The following is a 17932-nucleotide window of genomic DNA, read 5'->3' as shown; positions in this document are numbered from 1 at the left end:
AAATCCTGAGTTGCTGGAGGTTAAGACAGGAAGAGTTACCTCTTGCACTTTTCTTAATAAGCTTGTTAGCAGCCATTCCCAGAATTAAGTGAACACACTAGACTGATGGTGAGCCTGAGCCAGCAGAGCAGTATCTGTTCACTGTATTCATCCGATACTCTCAGATAGTCAGCTCCTATTCATATTGTATTCAAGATTTTTATGAAAGACAAGTTCATAAATAAATTTCTTCTAGGCAGATGAAAATGGATCATTTCCTATAACTTTGATTAAGGAAGAACAGAGGTAATTTCTTTAGTTAAGGGGAAAAAAGACCCCCAATCTGTTTTCATTATCTGCAGAAGATTTTCTTTTAAAATCATTTGGGGGGAAAAACAGCTTTTTTCATCCTCTATAATAAATGTTTCACATGGTTATGATTCAATATGTTTTACACTACACTGGTAATTCTCATTATTCTTCAAATATCACATTTGAGGAGGTTAATACACCATTAACATGATTAACTTTTTAATAGAAGTTAAGCCATATGGAACCAATCTGCACCATTTGGCCATATAAATGACTAGATAGTGAAGGTCAGCTTCTGCCCCACTGCCCCAACGCAACTTCGCTGCCTTCACTTGAATTTGCAGGCCCAGACCAAGGGAGGAACCCATCTCTCTCTAGAAACTGAGAGTGTAAGCAGCTTGTTATTTCTTCCCAAGAAAGGATAATCAATAAAAAGGTAGGATGAATCAGTATGCTAGACATGTCTGCATATAACCTGCAGAAAGCCTTTGCCACTAGAGAAGCATTTCTCCAGATAAGTTTGGATTCATGGATACAAATTGCATCCTTTAACACAGTTTGGTAAGGATAGTGAATTTTGTTCATTATTTCTCTGTCAGTCATTAAATCTGTAAAATACAAAGTATCGGAATTAACAGCACAGTTGATCAAAGAAGCAGCACCAGCGTTTTGTAGAACTTTTTACCCCGTCACAAATACAGCAACCACACCATGCAATTCACTGTTCTGAATCAGACCCTAAGTGGCTGATCCCAAGGTCTTCAGACAGCAAAGGACACCAGCAGTCCTGTCAGTTTTAGTGTTAATCTTAAGCATGGGTAATGTCAAGGGGACTCTTGGACTGAAGGACATTCTCTGCCTCCAAAACCGCACAGGCCTTTTCTCTCCTTCATCCCTCCTCCCAGCTCACTGTCCACAATTTTCTCACCATCTCCCCTGACAGACTTTGCCTGTGAGGAACAAAGGCTCATGTTTATCCTGTCCAGCCCATCTTCTTCTCCATGTCACACTGTGCCTATCCTCTCTTTTCTGTTCTTCTAAAGGTGTTGTGGAAATAATATATTTTACTGACACAACATCTCCCGGGCAGCTGGTTCCCACAGCTGGGGTGCAAAAGGCAATAAAGATAAAGCACAGCTCGGCAATGAATCACCAGCCTGAACAGCTCTCAGAGGTCATCTAGTCCATCCCTCTGCCCCAGGGGAGGCTCAGCTATCCCCGTGTCATTTCTTACAGACATCTACACCACTTGCTTTTAAAAACTTCAGTGATAGATAGTACACAAGCTCCCTAGGCAATATACCCCAGTGTTTCATCACCACCTTCGCATTAAAAAGTTCAATCTTTCCTCACAGGTCACATTCTTCCAGGCCTCAGGTCCTTCTCTTTCTTTACAAGTCTCATCGGGTCTTTTCTGTTTTCCCCACACAAACAACTCCAGTTAAAGCAGTTTCCTTCAAAAAATATTTTTGAAAGTAATAATTGAAAAATTGAACAAATATTCCTGCTGGAACTACATTGTCTTTTTCCATTGAGCAACCGTAACATACTTTTATGACTTAAAATGACAAAATTATTCAAGTCCTGCTTGTTTCAGCTCCATTGGTTTTATTGCTGATGTGCAAATGTGGCAGGAGAAACAAGTGCAGGTACTCACTGTTGTCATGTACTGTGTGTCTATCAAGCCTATTAACAGAAACAGTATAACAACAACAGCAAACCATGAACCATCAAATCAAGGAACTTTTGAGATTTAAAAACCAATTCAATTTTCCATAGTCAAGGTAAAGTAATGTTTGATACTCTTAATTTCAATGTTAAAAAATAATGACCTGCCCAAGAGATGAAATATGACTTTGCTCAAGGAAGCGGTTTCATTAGGAACACGCTGGGTCCCTCAGCGAGGGCAGAGCCCATCAGATTTGGCTCCCAGTTTATCTTATACCCTGTGAATTCATATGTCACCTGATTTTCTTTTTTTAATCACTGAAGAAGTAAAAGAGGAAGAGAACTAAAGTAATACTATTATTAACCACATCTTCTTTATTATCATTTTGCTCAGGGAACAGAGAAAAAGAAAGTGCATATAAAAGGTCAGAAATACCCCCTTTTGTAAATTAATTCAGTCTGCTGCATGGAGCAGCAAGGACAGGGACACCCCTTACCGAGATTTTAAAACTCTGAAAAGAGGAGAGAAAACTGTAGTTATTCATAGACAACAATGAATCAGGTAACTTCTCTAATACACTGGATACAATATAAAGTATTTCTTCGTTTTAAATAGTTGATTACAAAAGCCAAAGAGCCCAAAAGAAAGAATTGGGTTTGGTTTCAATAAAATTATTTTCCAATATAACAAAGCAATGCATTAGTGCCTGCAACTGCATTTCTATATGTATATTACTGTCACACAGGCAGCACTAACATAGAGGACCAAATGCAAACATTGTGAAAGGCCTTCAGGCCATTACAGATGCAAAGTGTTAAAGGTTGTTTTGGAACCAAATCTTTAGATAAAATTAAAAAAAAAAAAAAAGGCACATTTTAAGCACCAGCGTAACTTAGATATTCATTATGCATTTTAAACAAAGTATATTACTGAGAAATTGAAACTTGTGATGATCCTCTTTGAGTTGAAGGTGTCCCTGGAAAAATTTTACAGATAAACCCAATCCCTCATGATTTTTGTGATCTTTTTAAAAGTGTGGCAATGTCAGATGTAACAGATGTGAAGAATTTTATTACAGCTGACCAACAGAGCATTCCCAAGAAACACCACACAATCAGAGCCGAAGGACTAACACTTTGCTACTAAAGGTTTCCCATACTTCATTTACCTCAAAATCAGATGTCAACAGATTTCATGATGACTTCTGATCAAAGGGAAATACAACACAGGCTGACATTGATATTCAAGGTGTATTTTGACCCATTTCGGACAAGCCACTTCGTGTGCAATCACAGAACATCCAGTCTTTCCCATCCAAATATCAAGTGAAGATAAAACGTGAGAGAAGAATCTAAAACTTGCATCAGCAGTGTCCCCCAAAATACTAAAAATCTCCATCTAATTTTTAAAACACCCATAACATACAAAAAGAGAGAATATTGATTTGAAAAACCCACAAGGGATTATTTTCCTCAGATTACAAAACTGACAGACTTGAAAGTCCAAATTTTAACACAGCTGCACATGCCCATTAAATATACATCTGAATCTCACCATGTAGCAAGTACACTGCAGTAATTATACTGTGCATTTTGCAGAATCTAAGGCATAAATTTAGAAATTCAAGACAAAGTTTCTTCAAATGTTGTTAAAAATGGCTACATCTTAAAACTTCAATCATCATTCAGACAAAAAGAGTTAACCAATTAAAAAATGCACCAAAACATGAACCAGAATGCAAAGAATGTCCTAGAGGCAAGATTAGCAAACAATTACACCAGCCAGTGGTAACAGTTGCAGTACACAGCATTTTTAATTTTTCTTCTGACAAATCTGCTTTGTGTTTCCAGTATGGTGAAATCATCCTGCTGTTTTCCACATTCTAAAAAATGCTAATCACCAATAATCAAGAGACCATCAGCTGATCACATTTCAGGATGCAGCATGGGAGTATTAAGTGACCGAGCATTGATCAAATGACGACAGAATCTGGAGACTGAGTCTCAAGTAGTATTGGTTGACCCTGATGTTAAGTATGTTCATATTATATAAGCCTACACTGAAGTACTATTTCTGCTGCTGGGAAGTGCTGTTAAAACTCTGCACACACAAATATATTTGCAAAGTCAGGCACCTACAAATATATTTCTCCTGTTCAACCAAACAATCTTAAAATGGCCTGCTCTAAAACCAAATTTCTGGCAAGGAAATATGGATCAATACCTGATCCAGCCATTTCACTGGTCTCAAGGTAAATTCTCACAGCATTTAATGTGTGTCACCTGCAGGAAAATTTCTTTTTATGTAATAAGCTACCAGCCATTTAATGATTCAAAATGAAGGTACATTTTCTGTTCTCATGCACCTTGCACATACACAGAGGATGGAAAGAAGGCAGCAGTATTTCAAAAGAAGATGTTTACATATCCCTTCTAAATGTATACTGTTCTCTTGGGAACAATCAACTCAGCAATGTCGGTGATGTTCACGCTATAATTACCAAAATGAGATACATAACCTTTATCACACCAGCAAACAGTTAACTTCACAGATTATTTCTCTTACTTTAGTGCTCTCAAATCTTTCATCTTTTTTAAGTGATCAACTGCTTCCAATCTTCCACACTGCAGCTACCGTGCATTCAATGCCAGGTGCTGCACACCTCACTAGCACAAACTCGGCACAATGCAAGACCTTCTTTAGCACATATAGTTTCACAGACTGCCGTAGCATGGCAGAACGTGTTTGGGATTTAGCAAATTCAAACAGATTCTGTTGCTACATCACACAGAAAAATGCCTCGGAAGTCCCCCTGTTTAAAAAGAAGACGAAAAAAAGGAACAGCCTGCATCTCCAAACATGACAGTGCATTCCTGGCACAGAATACGCAATGCAAGAAGAGAATAATGATAGCGTTTATGTTACCTTCAGTCACATAGTTGTGGTCTCGAAGAAAGCTGTGGTTAATTTTTCGTGTGTCCGTGTCCTCGCCCATTTACAGCAGGATTACTCAGCATGCCTATCCGCAGTGGACTGATAGCATCAGCAGAGGTCGTCACAAGAGCACCATCCATGCTGCCACTGCCTAGCAGAGGCAGAGAACACACCGGGCTACTGAGCACAGCATAATGAGAGCTAGTGATGCAGCACAGATTTGGGAGGGGGAAGAATAATGATCGCGAAAAAAAAAAAAAAAAAGAAAAAAAAAAGAAGAAAGAAGTAATGGGAGAAAGACGGAGGAAGAAGCAGCTCCGATAAATTACAAATGCAGAAAGCCAGTAGGGAGCTTGCGTGAAGCGAATACAGGCACTTCTCCCGCAGTTAAAGAATAACCCAATTGTTTAGTCAGGTACTCCTTAAACAAGTGCCCACGCAGAGTCTCCTCCGAGTGCCTGCTGCTGGGGGGCTGGCTGGCTGCTGTCAAGTGGCAATCAGCGTACTGCAGCAAAACCCGCTGGAGAGAGAAGGGCTCGGGCCGCTGTGGCTGCTCCTGCTGTCATATGCTGTGCTGCATCAGCGCACGCCCCTCCCCGTCAGCCGCTCGCTGCCCAACCGCACAAGATCTGCATGTACTAAAGTGAAAAATGAGACTGCAGGTAATTATTTTAGCTCTTCTGCTGGTAAGGCGGCCAAGGAAAAAATTTAAGGGAGGGGATGTGGGAGAAAAAAAAGAAAAAAAACTTCAAGCTGCTTAAACGGGTTTGCATTGACATGTACAGCACACTAACGTGTGACCACAATTTTGTGCTAGTCGATACTGTCATATGCAGCAAAAGCAACAGTCGTTCAATGTCAGCTTGTACAAATATTACTGAAATCGCCAAATACCTGCCCATGCAAACGGAATCGTTAGAGGCAAGGCCACCATTCAACAAAACTAAGAGAAAACAACTGTTATCTATCTTTTATTTTTTGCCAGTTTTGTAGATAAAAGACAAATTTAGAAGTGTAAAAAAACTGAGGGGCAGAAAATAATCTCTGCAGCTTCCCTGTAGAGGAAAGAAAGGCTGGACAGAGGTAACGTCTGCAGGTCATGGGCTTTTCTTAGACCTGCTCCTCTCATTCACTGCATTACCCCTTCACCTTGAAAAAGCGATGTTGAAATCTGTATACTCAGGAAAACAAGCGGAAGAGGAAAATTACTCACTTGTATTATAAAATAAAGCTTGTTCTTTAGTCCAAGTGTTTAATGGCTTATATAACAGCAAAATTCTTTCAACTGAATAGAAAAGCAGTTTCCTCAAATTTTCAGTATCTGTTCACAAAACCATGAACTGTTTGCTGCAGAAGCCATGTATTCTGAGAACATATAAGCACTATGGAAGTTTAGAAATTTGAATAGGAAACAAATGGCTGTGTACCAAAGCCACCACAACAGCACGAAAAGGGAGTATGCAGTCACAAAACCAATTCAGAGGACAGAAGTATGGTCCTGTGTTTTAGGCCCTGGTTCATGTCAGCATTACTGCAGTATTTTGTGTATTCCTATACAAATCTTGCACAATTTGGGCTTGGTTTTGTTTCTTCTTAATAAAGCTAAGACATACGGTTTTTGAAAGTAAATTCAAGTACCCAGCTATTAGAATAAAACGGGCATGTGTCTTTGGAAAAAGTAGAGAATGATGTAAAAACCTTCCCAGGGATAAATATCTCATTTCAGGATGAAGTAAGGTTGGGAGAGAAAGAACAGCAATGGAATGGCCTTGCCTTTCTCATTGATGAAGCAGAATAAAACAGAACTATCTTCAACCAGACAAGGAAATATTACAAAAAACATTTGAGAAAGTGGAAAAGTAGGAGAAGTTATTCAGTACTTGCACCTGTATAGAACACATTTGATTTATATACATCTTTTGTAGGTGACAATACTGGAAATGTTATTTTTGCCCTGAGAGCATTGGTCAATACTGTGGTGGTACAGGCAGCTCTCCAGTGCCTGCCCTGCCCTTCTCGTTCATTGCCCATCCTTGTTCATGTACCAAATCCTTTCAGCTTCAGGGTGTCCTGTCTGCTTACACACTGGTACCATCAACTTTTCGAGGCTGTGCACAAAAGCCATCACCTGCCTCAGTTTAGAGGGTGAGCATGGCAGCAGCAACACCAAACCAACCAGGACCTGCTGCCTGATCAACAACATTTTCCTCATGGCTACGCATGGCCTGGCACGTAGTCAAAGTCTTATGTACAAAGTGCTATCCCAAAACAAGGGTCCAGTACTGCCAGCAGTTTTGGGTGGACAACAGTGAATCCTATTATTCTGAATTTTCTACCTGTTTATTAGAAGCAAGTAGAGCATAAACACTTGATGACAATAGTAGCTACAATTCAGAAAGTTACTGTGAGAACCTGTAAATAAGACAAATGAGAAACCGTACCTAGAATGTAATTGAAATGAGGAAGGAAGCCTTGCAAACAGTGATATTTATTTTGTATAAAAGGATCCTAATCTATGTGATGGAGCTGGTTTACTTTGTCCTTTCCTGACACTTTATTCTAGCATCTTGCATTTGTTCTTCCAAAGACAAAAGGGTCTGTAAGCAATACACATGGCACACGAAATCCCGACTCTGCTGAAGTCAGTGGCAGAGTACAACAAACAGCAAGTTTACAATCAAGCACTTAATGCCACAGTTAGACCAGTCTGGGTCAAGAAGCCACTTCCCCTCAGCATCTGTGCAGGACATAATGAAACTGTCCAGGTCTTAAGAGAACAACCAAGATGCTTCTGCTGGGAACCTGAGCTCCCTACACACTCACTGTAGCTTTTGGAGGGCAGTTAAGAGCATCTGAATCAGAAACCTCTCTTTCTCCATTTTATTTATTGGGTGCTTAAGTTTCTCAGTCAGGCATCCAAGTTAGATATGCAGCATTAGAGAGTGTGGATTCCTCTGTGCAGGTAACACTGAGTAGCTTCCTCCCATTGCTATGATGGCTGCTGAAACTGCAAGGAATGTCACCTTCCATGGCATTTGATCCCCAAAATCAAGCAACACACCTAAGTAAGAATGCACAGGAATAATTTCTATCTATAAACACATGGAAAATTAATATTTGTTATCTTCTTTCCAAGAAAAAGATATAATAGAAAAAAATGTTATTTAAAATAGATAATAAATTATGTGAATTACGTATGAAGTCTCAAAAAAGCCAAACTGGCAGACTGTGAAAAACCACTGCAAGTCATTTTCATTGTAAATACCTTTAAATTTCTGTGACCAGAGTGTCTGCAATTTCTACAGTGATTTAGAAAATATTCCTGCCCTTCCACATAAGCTTGGCGATCATTGTCCCTTATTTGTCCTCGGTCAGTTGAAACTTCCTGATTTCAATGGTCCCTCATTTTAAATCTCCTCCCCTTATTTGTTAGGTGTAATTTAAGCAGATAAAAAGTGTTCTCATTTTTATAGGAGCCGAGTGGACTTTTCTTTGTGAAGTCAAAATAATAAATCCCATCCAGAGATATTTTTCTCCTCTCACCATTTGAATTAAAGAAGTTCACAGACAACTTCCTTAGGTATCATATATCTGGATCAGATCATACTAACCTTGTTCTTCCCACTTTTAAGTTAAAGAAAAAATTCATAAGGAGGAATGGAATGAGGAAGAAGCCTTTAACATAAACACTGGACAACATTCCCTGTGTGCATGCAAATGCTTTGCCCAAGATTATGAGCCAAATCTTTTATCTGTGGCAAATATTAGTAGTCCACTGACTTAAGTAGGTCAGTTCACATGAGGAAGATTAGCAAAATTCTGCTCTAAATTGGTAGCACAGTGCAAATTTGTGAAACAATGTTTGCAGATTACTAGCTGTACCATTTTAAAATGCTACTTATTATCAATCCAACTGATAACCTACATGATTTGATCTGGTCAAATATCCAGGGAGAGGATGGTGGAAAAGGAACCTTTGATCAAAAACATATTACTTATTTGTATTTTCACAGGAGTTAACAGTCCTAACCATAAAACAACCCACTAATTGAGCTGGATACTGTACAAACACAGAAAAGAAAGAGTACCCTATCCTAAAGAATTTACAAGGAAACTTTAAAATGGAAGAGCTACATACAGATCAGCAGACACATTTAAGTAAACAGGGAGTCAGTAATGAGGATGGAGTCCTGGTTTTGAGCTTTCTTCAAAAGAAGGTCATTAGAGACTTTGTGGAGTGCAGCAGCAAACAAAAACTACATCCAAGTGGCTGAAAAATAACTGCACAACAAGAATAGAGTAAGCAAGGAGAAAGGCCAGCTAGGGGGTCAAGAGCTTCTTCTATCTCCTCCCCAAAAATGGAAGTTACCAAGTGTATTAAGATGCATTCGAAAGAGTAAGACATTCAGTGAAAGTGTCAGTAGAGAGTGAGAGGTAAGGAGGAAAGTAAAAGACAAGGAGGAAAGCAAAACACAAGGGCAGGCGTGACACAGGTGCCAACACAGACTGCGGGTGTCAGCAAGAAAACACAACATTTAAAAGGAGCACAGCAAACAAAAGCTGGAACTGTGCCAGGAGGAGAAAAACCTGATAGGATAGGCAGAGAAAATAATTTGAGGAGAGGAAGGAACCAGTATCTCACTTTGTCAGAGTTTTGGGGAGAAAGACGTGAGAAAGGGGAAGGTAGAGCAAGAAAAAAGGAAGGAGACAGAAATTGAATCAGGAGGCAGCCAGGACCCTGAGGAAGCGAGCAAAATGAGCAAAGATACAAATAGAATTGAGAATGTAAGATTCAGTAACAGTGTAGACTAACAGATCAGGAATTGAAGAAGATGAGAGCACAGTCTTTGGCTGAATGACTGTTGATCATGTTTGCTCACTGCGTTTCTGTCAGGAAGCTCTGCAGCATGAGAGAGGGAAGAATTAGGTGTTACAAGTCACTTGGACCTGAGGGTTCCTGTGTGATCTTGTTTATAAACACCTGTTGAACGCCTGGCCCTCCTCTTTTGCTCCTGCAGAATGTTTTTGTTCTTCTCTTAAACACAATCTCAGAAAGAGCTTCTCTTTAGCTTTGTTAGACACATCAGAGCACAGCCTTTAATAATTTAAACTCTCAATATCTGAAATAGAGCATCAGCAGGTACTCCAAGTCCCCATTTTACTGCTCCCAAATTCATTACTCAGTCTGAATTGGAGCAATCAAGCTTAAACTGCAATTGAAAGAAATAGTGGTTTAATACTTAAATATTTTCTTTGTCTAAGAAAACTTTTCATACACAGACCATTCCATACTTCATTTAGTAAAACACAATGGCTTTAAATTAAATGGAACTGAATTTTGAATTGGCAAAGAACTTCTAATTGTTTTTGAAGAGCAAGATATTTAAAGTACTGTGATGTTAAAAACTCTTAGAAGTTACACAAATTGCACCAAAAGCAGGCTATCTTAATATATTACCTTAATGTTTCTGTAGTCATTGCAAGCTTTTAGTGCTTTGACAAAATTTGCTTCTAACCATATCCTAACATCTGCAAACTATGAAAAACAAGGAGAACTTTCTCTTGTCATCTTCAAATGGAATAAGGTAATACATATAATTAGTCAGCTACAGAAAAAAAAATACGACTAAATACTTAGTTAACCCTTTCGGGTTATATTTAATTGCAATTGAATTTGATCACCAAAAGAGAATATTTATGAGCCAGATGCTCTCTCCCATCATGCACATCTAGTTTAGCTACTGATTTCTACAGTTTGGCCATCAGCAAATTAGTTTTGCTGTTTGTTTATTTCTTCACAATGTCCAAGAAAATAAGATTATATAATATAGTCATACTCCTGTTCAGAAATACTGGAGCTCACTGGCTGCCTTTCATTGAAAAGGATAAAGCAACAAGAAATGACAATGTGATGAAAAGGTGCTCCCCGGTCTTCCTTCCTCCAGCCCTCCTGACCGAGAAGGGACTCAGAGCTCTGAGCCAGGGATAAGACTTTGGTTTGAGTAGTTTTACTTCTATCTGAGAATGCTAACTTCAAAATAATGTTTTTCTCTGCTATCTATCTAGTCCTCTCTTAGTACTTCTATCCAGAATGAGCATTCAGTCTGGATAGTACCTTCCGCTATCTTTTTTAAAAATAAAATTCTGTATGGCCATACATTTCTGAATAGTCTTGTTTATACTTGTCCAATAGCCAAACATAACATATACAGCACTACCATGCAATTCCATTTTTGATTCTTGGACAGCTAAACAAAAACAGATATTGCCAAAATTTAACATCAAAATTAATAATAAAGGAAAAATTACATAGATCATAGCTCTCAAGAAAAAGTAAATAATTTTGTCTTATTCTGACACCTCAACAGCAATTGTTTAGAATCTTAACATTTATAGCATTGAATTTATATTTCAACACACACTCTTCAGTTACTATATGGATTCAATTGAATATTTAATATTTAAAAGTATGATGTGGTCCAACAATTCTGAAAAGCCTAATGGCTGCTATCACAATTGGAAAATATTATGTTATTCAGAAAGGGGAACTTCATTCAGCATACTACCTTTAGCTGTGTTAAATCCAAAAGTAACAGCTCCTCAGAATAAATCATTTACTTTTTGCCTACATACTTTAGACAGATAATAAAACTAATGCCTCCCAGCACCTGGAGATTTTAGAAAGCAAGCAATTAAAAATTATCACCAAGTAATTTAAATTACATAAGACAGTTTACTTCAACATCTTCCACTCCATCTGTTCCAGTGAACATAAGGACCCTTAGCAGAGTCAGTGCCACTGTAAGGTCTGCAGACAGCCAGAGCACAGGATGAACTGAATCCACACCATGCTCATGGTTTTTCACACAGGAACAAGAACTTTTGCTCTTCTTTCTTGTGGTGTGTTGGTGATAGTGGTGGAGTTGCCCAATATGGAGAGCTCTGGGCATAATTTAATGGTCTTTTCCAGAACTGAAAGAAAGCAGCCAGGATATCTGGGCATAACAGCTCCTGCGAGAAGTCCCCCTGAGGTGGGAGAGATGCCCAGAGCCACGACGTGCCTGTGCCCCCCCAGTTCCTCTCTAGGGCCACTGTGTCACTTTGGTTGAGAAGTCATTGGTTGCCCCATCCTGCCACAGCAGCTGCATACATCATGGCCGTTTCCCAGCTCCATACAGGCACATTAATCCGCAGTCTGGTGACCCTACACTGCACTGGGTCCTGTTTTCAGGTGTCTCCCTTAGAGAAAGGAATAAACTGCAATGATAAACTGTTTCGTATTGACTGGCTTGAGTCCGATCAGAGCAAGCCTGCAGTCAAAGAGCCAGAGCTACCAGGCAGGACTCGTAGTAGCATCTGGCAATGGGGAAAAGTGCAAAAGAGCCCAAATTCCATGAGCTCAGAACTTTGGATGGCACTGAAACATTGTATTGGAGACTGTGACTGAATCTTTGCCTCAACCTTTAGTGGTTTAAAATCACATCTAAACCAAGTCCTGTAATCCATCAGCTAATGAGTACAAGGAATGAGTCAACAAGAGCATGAAGAAATTCCAGTCAACATGAATAGTTCTGCACACTCTAGGGCAAGTTTACATTTGCCAAATTTCAGAATACAGTAACAGATTCCAGCAGGATCTAGGTTTAGCTAGAGAGATGGAGAGCAAGGTTGCAAAATGATAGGAAAAGGAAAAGCAGGAAGAACAGGCAACATGCCAAAAGGAGAAGCTGGAAGTTTTCCCAGAATTTACTAATTTTGAGATTAAGCCTGTTCAGTGACTGCATCAGGAATGGGAAGAGCGGTCCAAGGGTGTCGGGGATTGGCTCAAGGAGCACGGACATGAGTCCACCAAGCAACTGTACGAGCAGAGCCCATTTTAGTTGACATAAGTAGGCCTTAGTTAGCTTGTCTATTAGGCTGTGGGAAAGGGGGGAACGGAAAAGTACTAACTAAGGCAGGGTCAGGATATCCTTGAAGAGATAAGAGTCAGAAGAATGCGGGATGCGCATAGCTAGCTAAACCCAAGTAGGTGGAGTAAGTAAATGTAACCTTTTAGTGCTTAGCCTATTAGATAGAGACAAGTATGCATAATTATGGTATTTGGTATAAATGCATGCTATCTTGGGCAATAAAGTTGAAGTATGCTTTATCACTCATATTGAGTCGGCTGCATTTCTTCCTCCGTCCGCTCAGGTCTGGAACTCTGATGGGATTTCTCTCTGCACAAGGGAAGGGGTAGAAGATGAGGAATCAAAGACTAAACACTAATTCCAGCTGTGAGGCTTTAGCCAGGTCATTTTCCTTATGCTTCTTTTCCACTCTTCCTCTGCCTTGCCTATTTCATCAAAAATTACATGGGCATAAACACTAGTTTTCCTCTAAAGTCATCAAATGGAGACTCATGCAGGACCCTGAGCAATGCTGATACTTATGAGATGCTGTTCCCATGCTATTATAATAAAGCTTATCTGTTTTTGAAACAAGCTTCCATGTCCTCTAAAACATAAGGTGAATTATTTACTCCACAGCAAACAGCATCACAGAAAAAGATGATGTAGAAATTACAGCCTTCTAGAAGAAGGGTTCAAGATGAGTCCCAGATAGAAAACCTATTACTGACAGGGCCTGTCACTGCCAAGCAAGCCAGAAACACTGATGAACAAACAAAACTGGAGCCTGGGGAGGAAGGCAGGGTTGGGGACAACTGTTGAAAGAAATGCTTCCAGCTTAGCCTTTACTCACAACAAAGGTTACTCCGCTCCTAACAGTTCCTCAAATTGAAATACAAATATAAATATATATATATATGTGCATATATATTCCAAATGAGAAACTGAGGGTGGTATCATTGCATTACATGCTGGAGAAAACATATTATTCATTTTGCAAATTTAGTTTAGTTTTAGAAATATTTTCTACAGATATTCATTAACTTCTATACTTACAGCATCACTTGCATGCTGCCTCATGCCTATTATAGGAGGCAGCGTGGACCTTGTTAGCACTACCTGGTGTGTATGGGACACTCTCTACAGTGATACCCATGACAACATCCTCCCTCTCAATTACCCTACAACACGAGCAACTCACTACCATGTTCTACTGTTGTGCAGGGGAGAAAAACCTTTTAAATTTATGCTTCTGCATGCAAGCCTATAAAAACAGTATGCTTGCAGTTTCTCCAAACTAACATTGTTATTACATCAAAAAGCAGGAAAACTATCTACGTTACTAAAAACTTACAAACCTGCAAAGTAGCAACAGGTCCTAAGAAGGGCAGCTAAAATCCTGCTGGAAAGGGCTGGAAATCATGAAGGGAAGATGTTTCAGTGGCTGTTCATGACGCATGGATCACAGGCAGCGCTGGCGGCTGCTGATGGGCACTGTCACAACAGTGGCGGCTCGGGAGCTGAACTGCTCGCTGCCTCCCCGGCACTTCACGCACTGTCAGAAACGGTTTCCAGACAAGACCTGTCACTCCACAGCCAGGCGAGACAGCAATTACAAAACTAACTTCATACCCCAAGACAAGATGACCCACATCCTAAGTAACTCTGTAGCTGTCAGGCTCTGGACAGGGACATGAAACCAGATGAGACAGGAAAGCCTGAGAAGAGACTAACACAGAACCTGCAAATATGCACATGGTGTGAAATAATTACAAAATTGTCGCTTGGAAGCACTGCACAACCCAAAGAAATTATGTTATAAAACATAATGAATAGCAATGGGCTGGAACACACATTTAAGTAGTATCCTGATGTGGTACCTGCGTGGAGAGACCACTACAGAGTCAAATCACTGCAAAAGGAAAGCAGTTTCTAAAACAGCTTCCAAAAATCAACATTCTGAAAGGATTAAGCTGATAAGATACAGAAATCCCGGAGAGCTGGAACTTGAATAATCTTGACAGAAAAAAAGTAAAGGGAAAAACCACCAAAGCAAATACAAAGAGACGAACTTTCTGCACAAGATCAAGAGAGGAAACAAAGAAAATCCTTTCAAATACTGTCATGAAATATCAGAAGCTGCCTGAGAATTTGCTACACCTCTAAAACATTTTTGCGACTTAAGCTAATAATTAAAAAGCAAACCAACTTAGCAGATTGTAGTCGCTTTCACATTAATAAGCAAACCACAGCCACTCTTCCTAACACTTTGTTAATTCAGAACTTAAAATATTTCAGGAGATAGTAATTCAGGAACAATTCCTGCACATGCCAAGTCTATTAAACAAAATCAACATACAGGACTATTTATTACTGTCTTTGCATTCTACACATAATCATACAAAGATGACAGCTTTGAAGGGAACTTAGCCCAAAAGACTACGCTGTTCACAAGACTGAAGAGAAATGACATAACACATGATAGGACATTCATCCTGACTCCTTCCTTCCACCAATGTGTTTTGTTAATTCAGAGAGGCGTAGTGCATACAGCTTTTTCTCCAGCATTACCTTACACCACAAAGAGCAGTTACACATTTCTCTGTTCTACAATAACTAAGGAGACATGAGAATCCAGCGGTTCGGGAGCACCTGCAGACCCCAGCCATCCTGGGACAGTGAGAAGGAGCTGCTGCAGAACAAAAGAAAAGCTGTTCTGTTTCTTCCTTGTACATGAAATGTACTGCAATACTGCAATATGGTTGGTACAGCCTCAAGACAGAGGAAATCTCTCAGAAACCAAATTGTGTCAATATAAACAAGGATTTTGCTGTTAGACTTTCCTCCAGATCATCCAAATATTTAAATTACTACAGCATCTGTAAGAGCTTCAACCTCTGAAATAGTACTCACTTGGTAAAACAAAAGCTAAAAATAAATCCAAGTTATTAAAAGAGAAAAGGAAAAAAAAAGCTAACAGAAAACAAAAACATAAGCATTTAATGGTGTGAGGAAAACAAAATTCTGAGCAGAAATGTAGAAAGCAAGCTATCACTGAATGAAAATAAAAGTTTGCAAGACATGCTAAGCCCCAAATTTTGAGGAGTATGAAACCTCACACTACATTGCAGCTAAAAGCAAATGCACCTAAATGTTGCGTTCCACTTCTTGCCACCTTCATGCCAACAGCAGGAATCAAAATTCAGAAAAAAGAGCAAATCACAGAGGTGATTTGGCATTGCAAAGAGAGAACTGCAAGGTAAACAATGACTGAGAAGACTCCTCGTAGGAATAAGTTGAAAGGAATGGAAGCACAAACATCAGAAGGAATTATCAAGACATAGTAAGCATAAATTAAATAAAGGAAGACACATTGCTTATTTTGAGCCATACTTACAATAGCGAGTATAACTGGGAAGTCATTAATTGATTTTGCAACTGCATAAAGGACTAAGCACCTACAAATTAAGTGTTGCAATGAAAACAGCCGAGGGGCCTGGCCGCAGGGAGAATCTGGAAAGGTGGGGTGCAGTGCTCAGCCTAAGCAGGGCAGACACGGCCGGCTTGGGGGGAGCTCCCTAGAATCAGCATCCTGAAACACTAAACACAGAGACGTGTGTGTTCCATTCTGGAACTGAGAGGTCTCTAATCAGATCACAAAGGAGACATGCTTGCTGATTTAAGACCTAGAGTCTGATATTAGTAAGAGTCCTAAATAGTTGGTGCCACTAAGCAGTCCCTGAAAAAACTAGGAGACAGCCTTACCTTATTATATATAGCATGCTGATAACTTGTATGGGAAATCCAGTATCATTTCATTTTAGTTCAAGAGAAAAAAATTCTGAGTATGGACATTTACCATATCTCCTGCTGAAGTTACACCAGGTGTCAATAAAAAAAAAAAAAAATGGCAGTGTTTCTGAAACCAGAAATGACCCCAACTAAAAAGAACACAAATCTGTGCCTTAGTGATTGAGACGTTTACCAAAGCAAGCGAAATTTTGGACTTTTTGAGCCCAACTTGAGGCCAGTTCAAGTTTTTGCACTTGCAGTTACTTTATGCACACAAAAGAAACAGTCACGCAAATAGGATCTGGAAGCACAGCTACACACAACTGTGTGTAAGAGGAAATTCAACTTGGCAAAAGAGGCAACAGGAGCTCTCACTCAACACAAGCCAAAATACGCCAGTGTGACGTGTTGTTGGAAGAGACACATCTGCTAAGCAAAGCCAAGCTCTGGTATGTCAGCAACCACTTTAACAAAAACGAAGTGGAGGGGTAGCCACTTAATGATACAATTTTTGCTAAACTCTGCAAAACTATATTTAACCTTACAGCTAGACAGGGACGAACACAGCTGCTGCGCAAGCAGAAATACCAGGCCTTAAAATATCTATAGTGTGTAACAGAATGAACTAATTTCAACTAATGAACTGCTGAGCCAGCACAATGAAAAGACGAGAGCATGGCAAAAGTATTGCATTAATGGGATGCTTAAGACAATTATAAATCAAAGAAAAGAGAGCAATGTCTCTAAGGTTCAAGGAACCACTTCCCGGGGAGAGGCGAGGAAGACCATCCACATGACACCTTGCCTAAGGGCATGGTGACCAGTGATCTGAGGACTGGAGTGGAAACAGTAAAACAAGACGCGAGCAGTCTGGGAAACCAGAGAAGTAAGATGTGGGTCCTGGCCATTTTGACGGGGTAAAGGAAAATCCAAAAGTCATCAAGGTGGGTGCAGCAGAAGATCTACACAGCAGACCCCAGCAGCAGCAAACTGACTGAGGTAGAGGTGAGTACCTGCCTGAATGACCTCGGTGCACCAGAAGGAATGTCCCTCAATTCCCCATGCCATGCGTGTGGGCTGTTAAGGCTCAAGAGAGGGGTCTTGTGTACCTTAGGGGTTGGGACTGCTTAAGTAACTGGGAATAAAAGTGTCTACCATAACCACAAAATTACATATGCTAATGACTACAGGCTGCTTCCCATATCCACTGTCACTAGTGTAATCTCTTTAGTTATAGAATTCCTCTGACAATGCGTCCACCACCATTCTTATCTCATCACTACCTACCTCACAGACTGAATGCTGAGATTGCCTGTGATCCTTAGTAGTTCTGCTTTTCCTGTAGCTAAGTAGCACT

The 17932-nt window shown here is 39.8% G+C and overlaps 1 protein-coding gene across 13 annotated transcripts in view; it reads right to left on the bottom strand.

The window, feature by feature from the left end:
- The window catches only part of PPP2R2C (protein phosphatase 2 regulatory subunit Bgamma), a 205069-nt gene that overhangs the window by 140603 nt on the left and 46534 nt on the right, over nucleotides 1-17932 (bottom strand). For 2 of the 13 annotated variants that reach the window (XM_065060499.1, XM_065060501.1), the window contains exon 1: nucleotides 4886-5472. The exons of 3 other annotated variants lie outside the window; for them this stretch is intronic. Coding sequence is in view for 2 of the 10 variants with exons in the window: in XM_065060498.1 (XP_064916570.1) it covers nucleotides 4886-4955 (70 nt within the window). In the remaining 8 variants the exon portion in view is untranslated. Of the gene's footprint in view, nucleotides 1-4885; nucleotides 5523-17932 lie in introns of those variants that run through there. 8 more of the 13 variants (XM_065060504.1, XM_065060502.1, XM_065060498.1 and 5 more) reach the window with 7 other exon arrangements.

Source organism: Columba livia, chromosome 4, assembly GCF_036013475.1.
Source record: "Columba livia isolate bColLiv1 breed racing homer chromosome 4, bColLiv1.pat.W.v2, whole genome shotgun sequence".
In the NCBI taxonomy this organism is placed as follows: Eukaryota; Metazoa; Chordata; class Aves; order Columbiformes; family Columbidae; genus Columba; species Columba livia.
The sequence above is the reverse complement of the archived record's forward strand: the minus strand, read 5'-3'. Positions and strand labels throughout refer to the sequence as shown.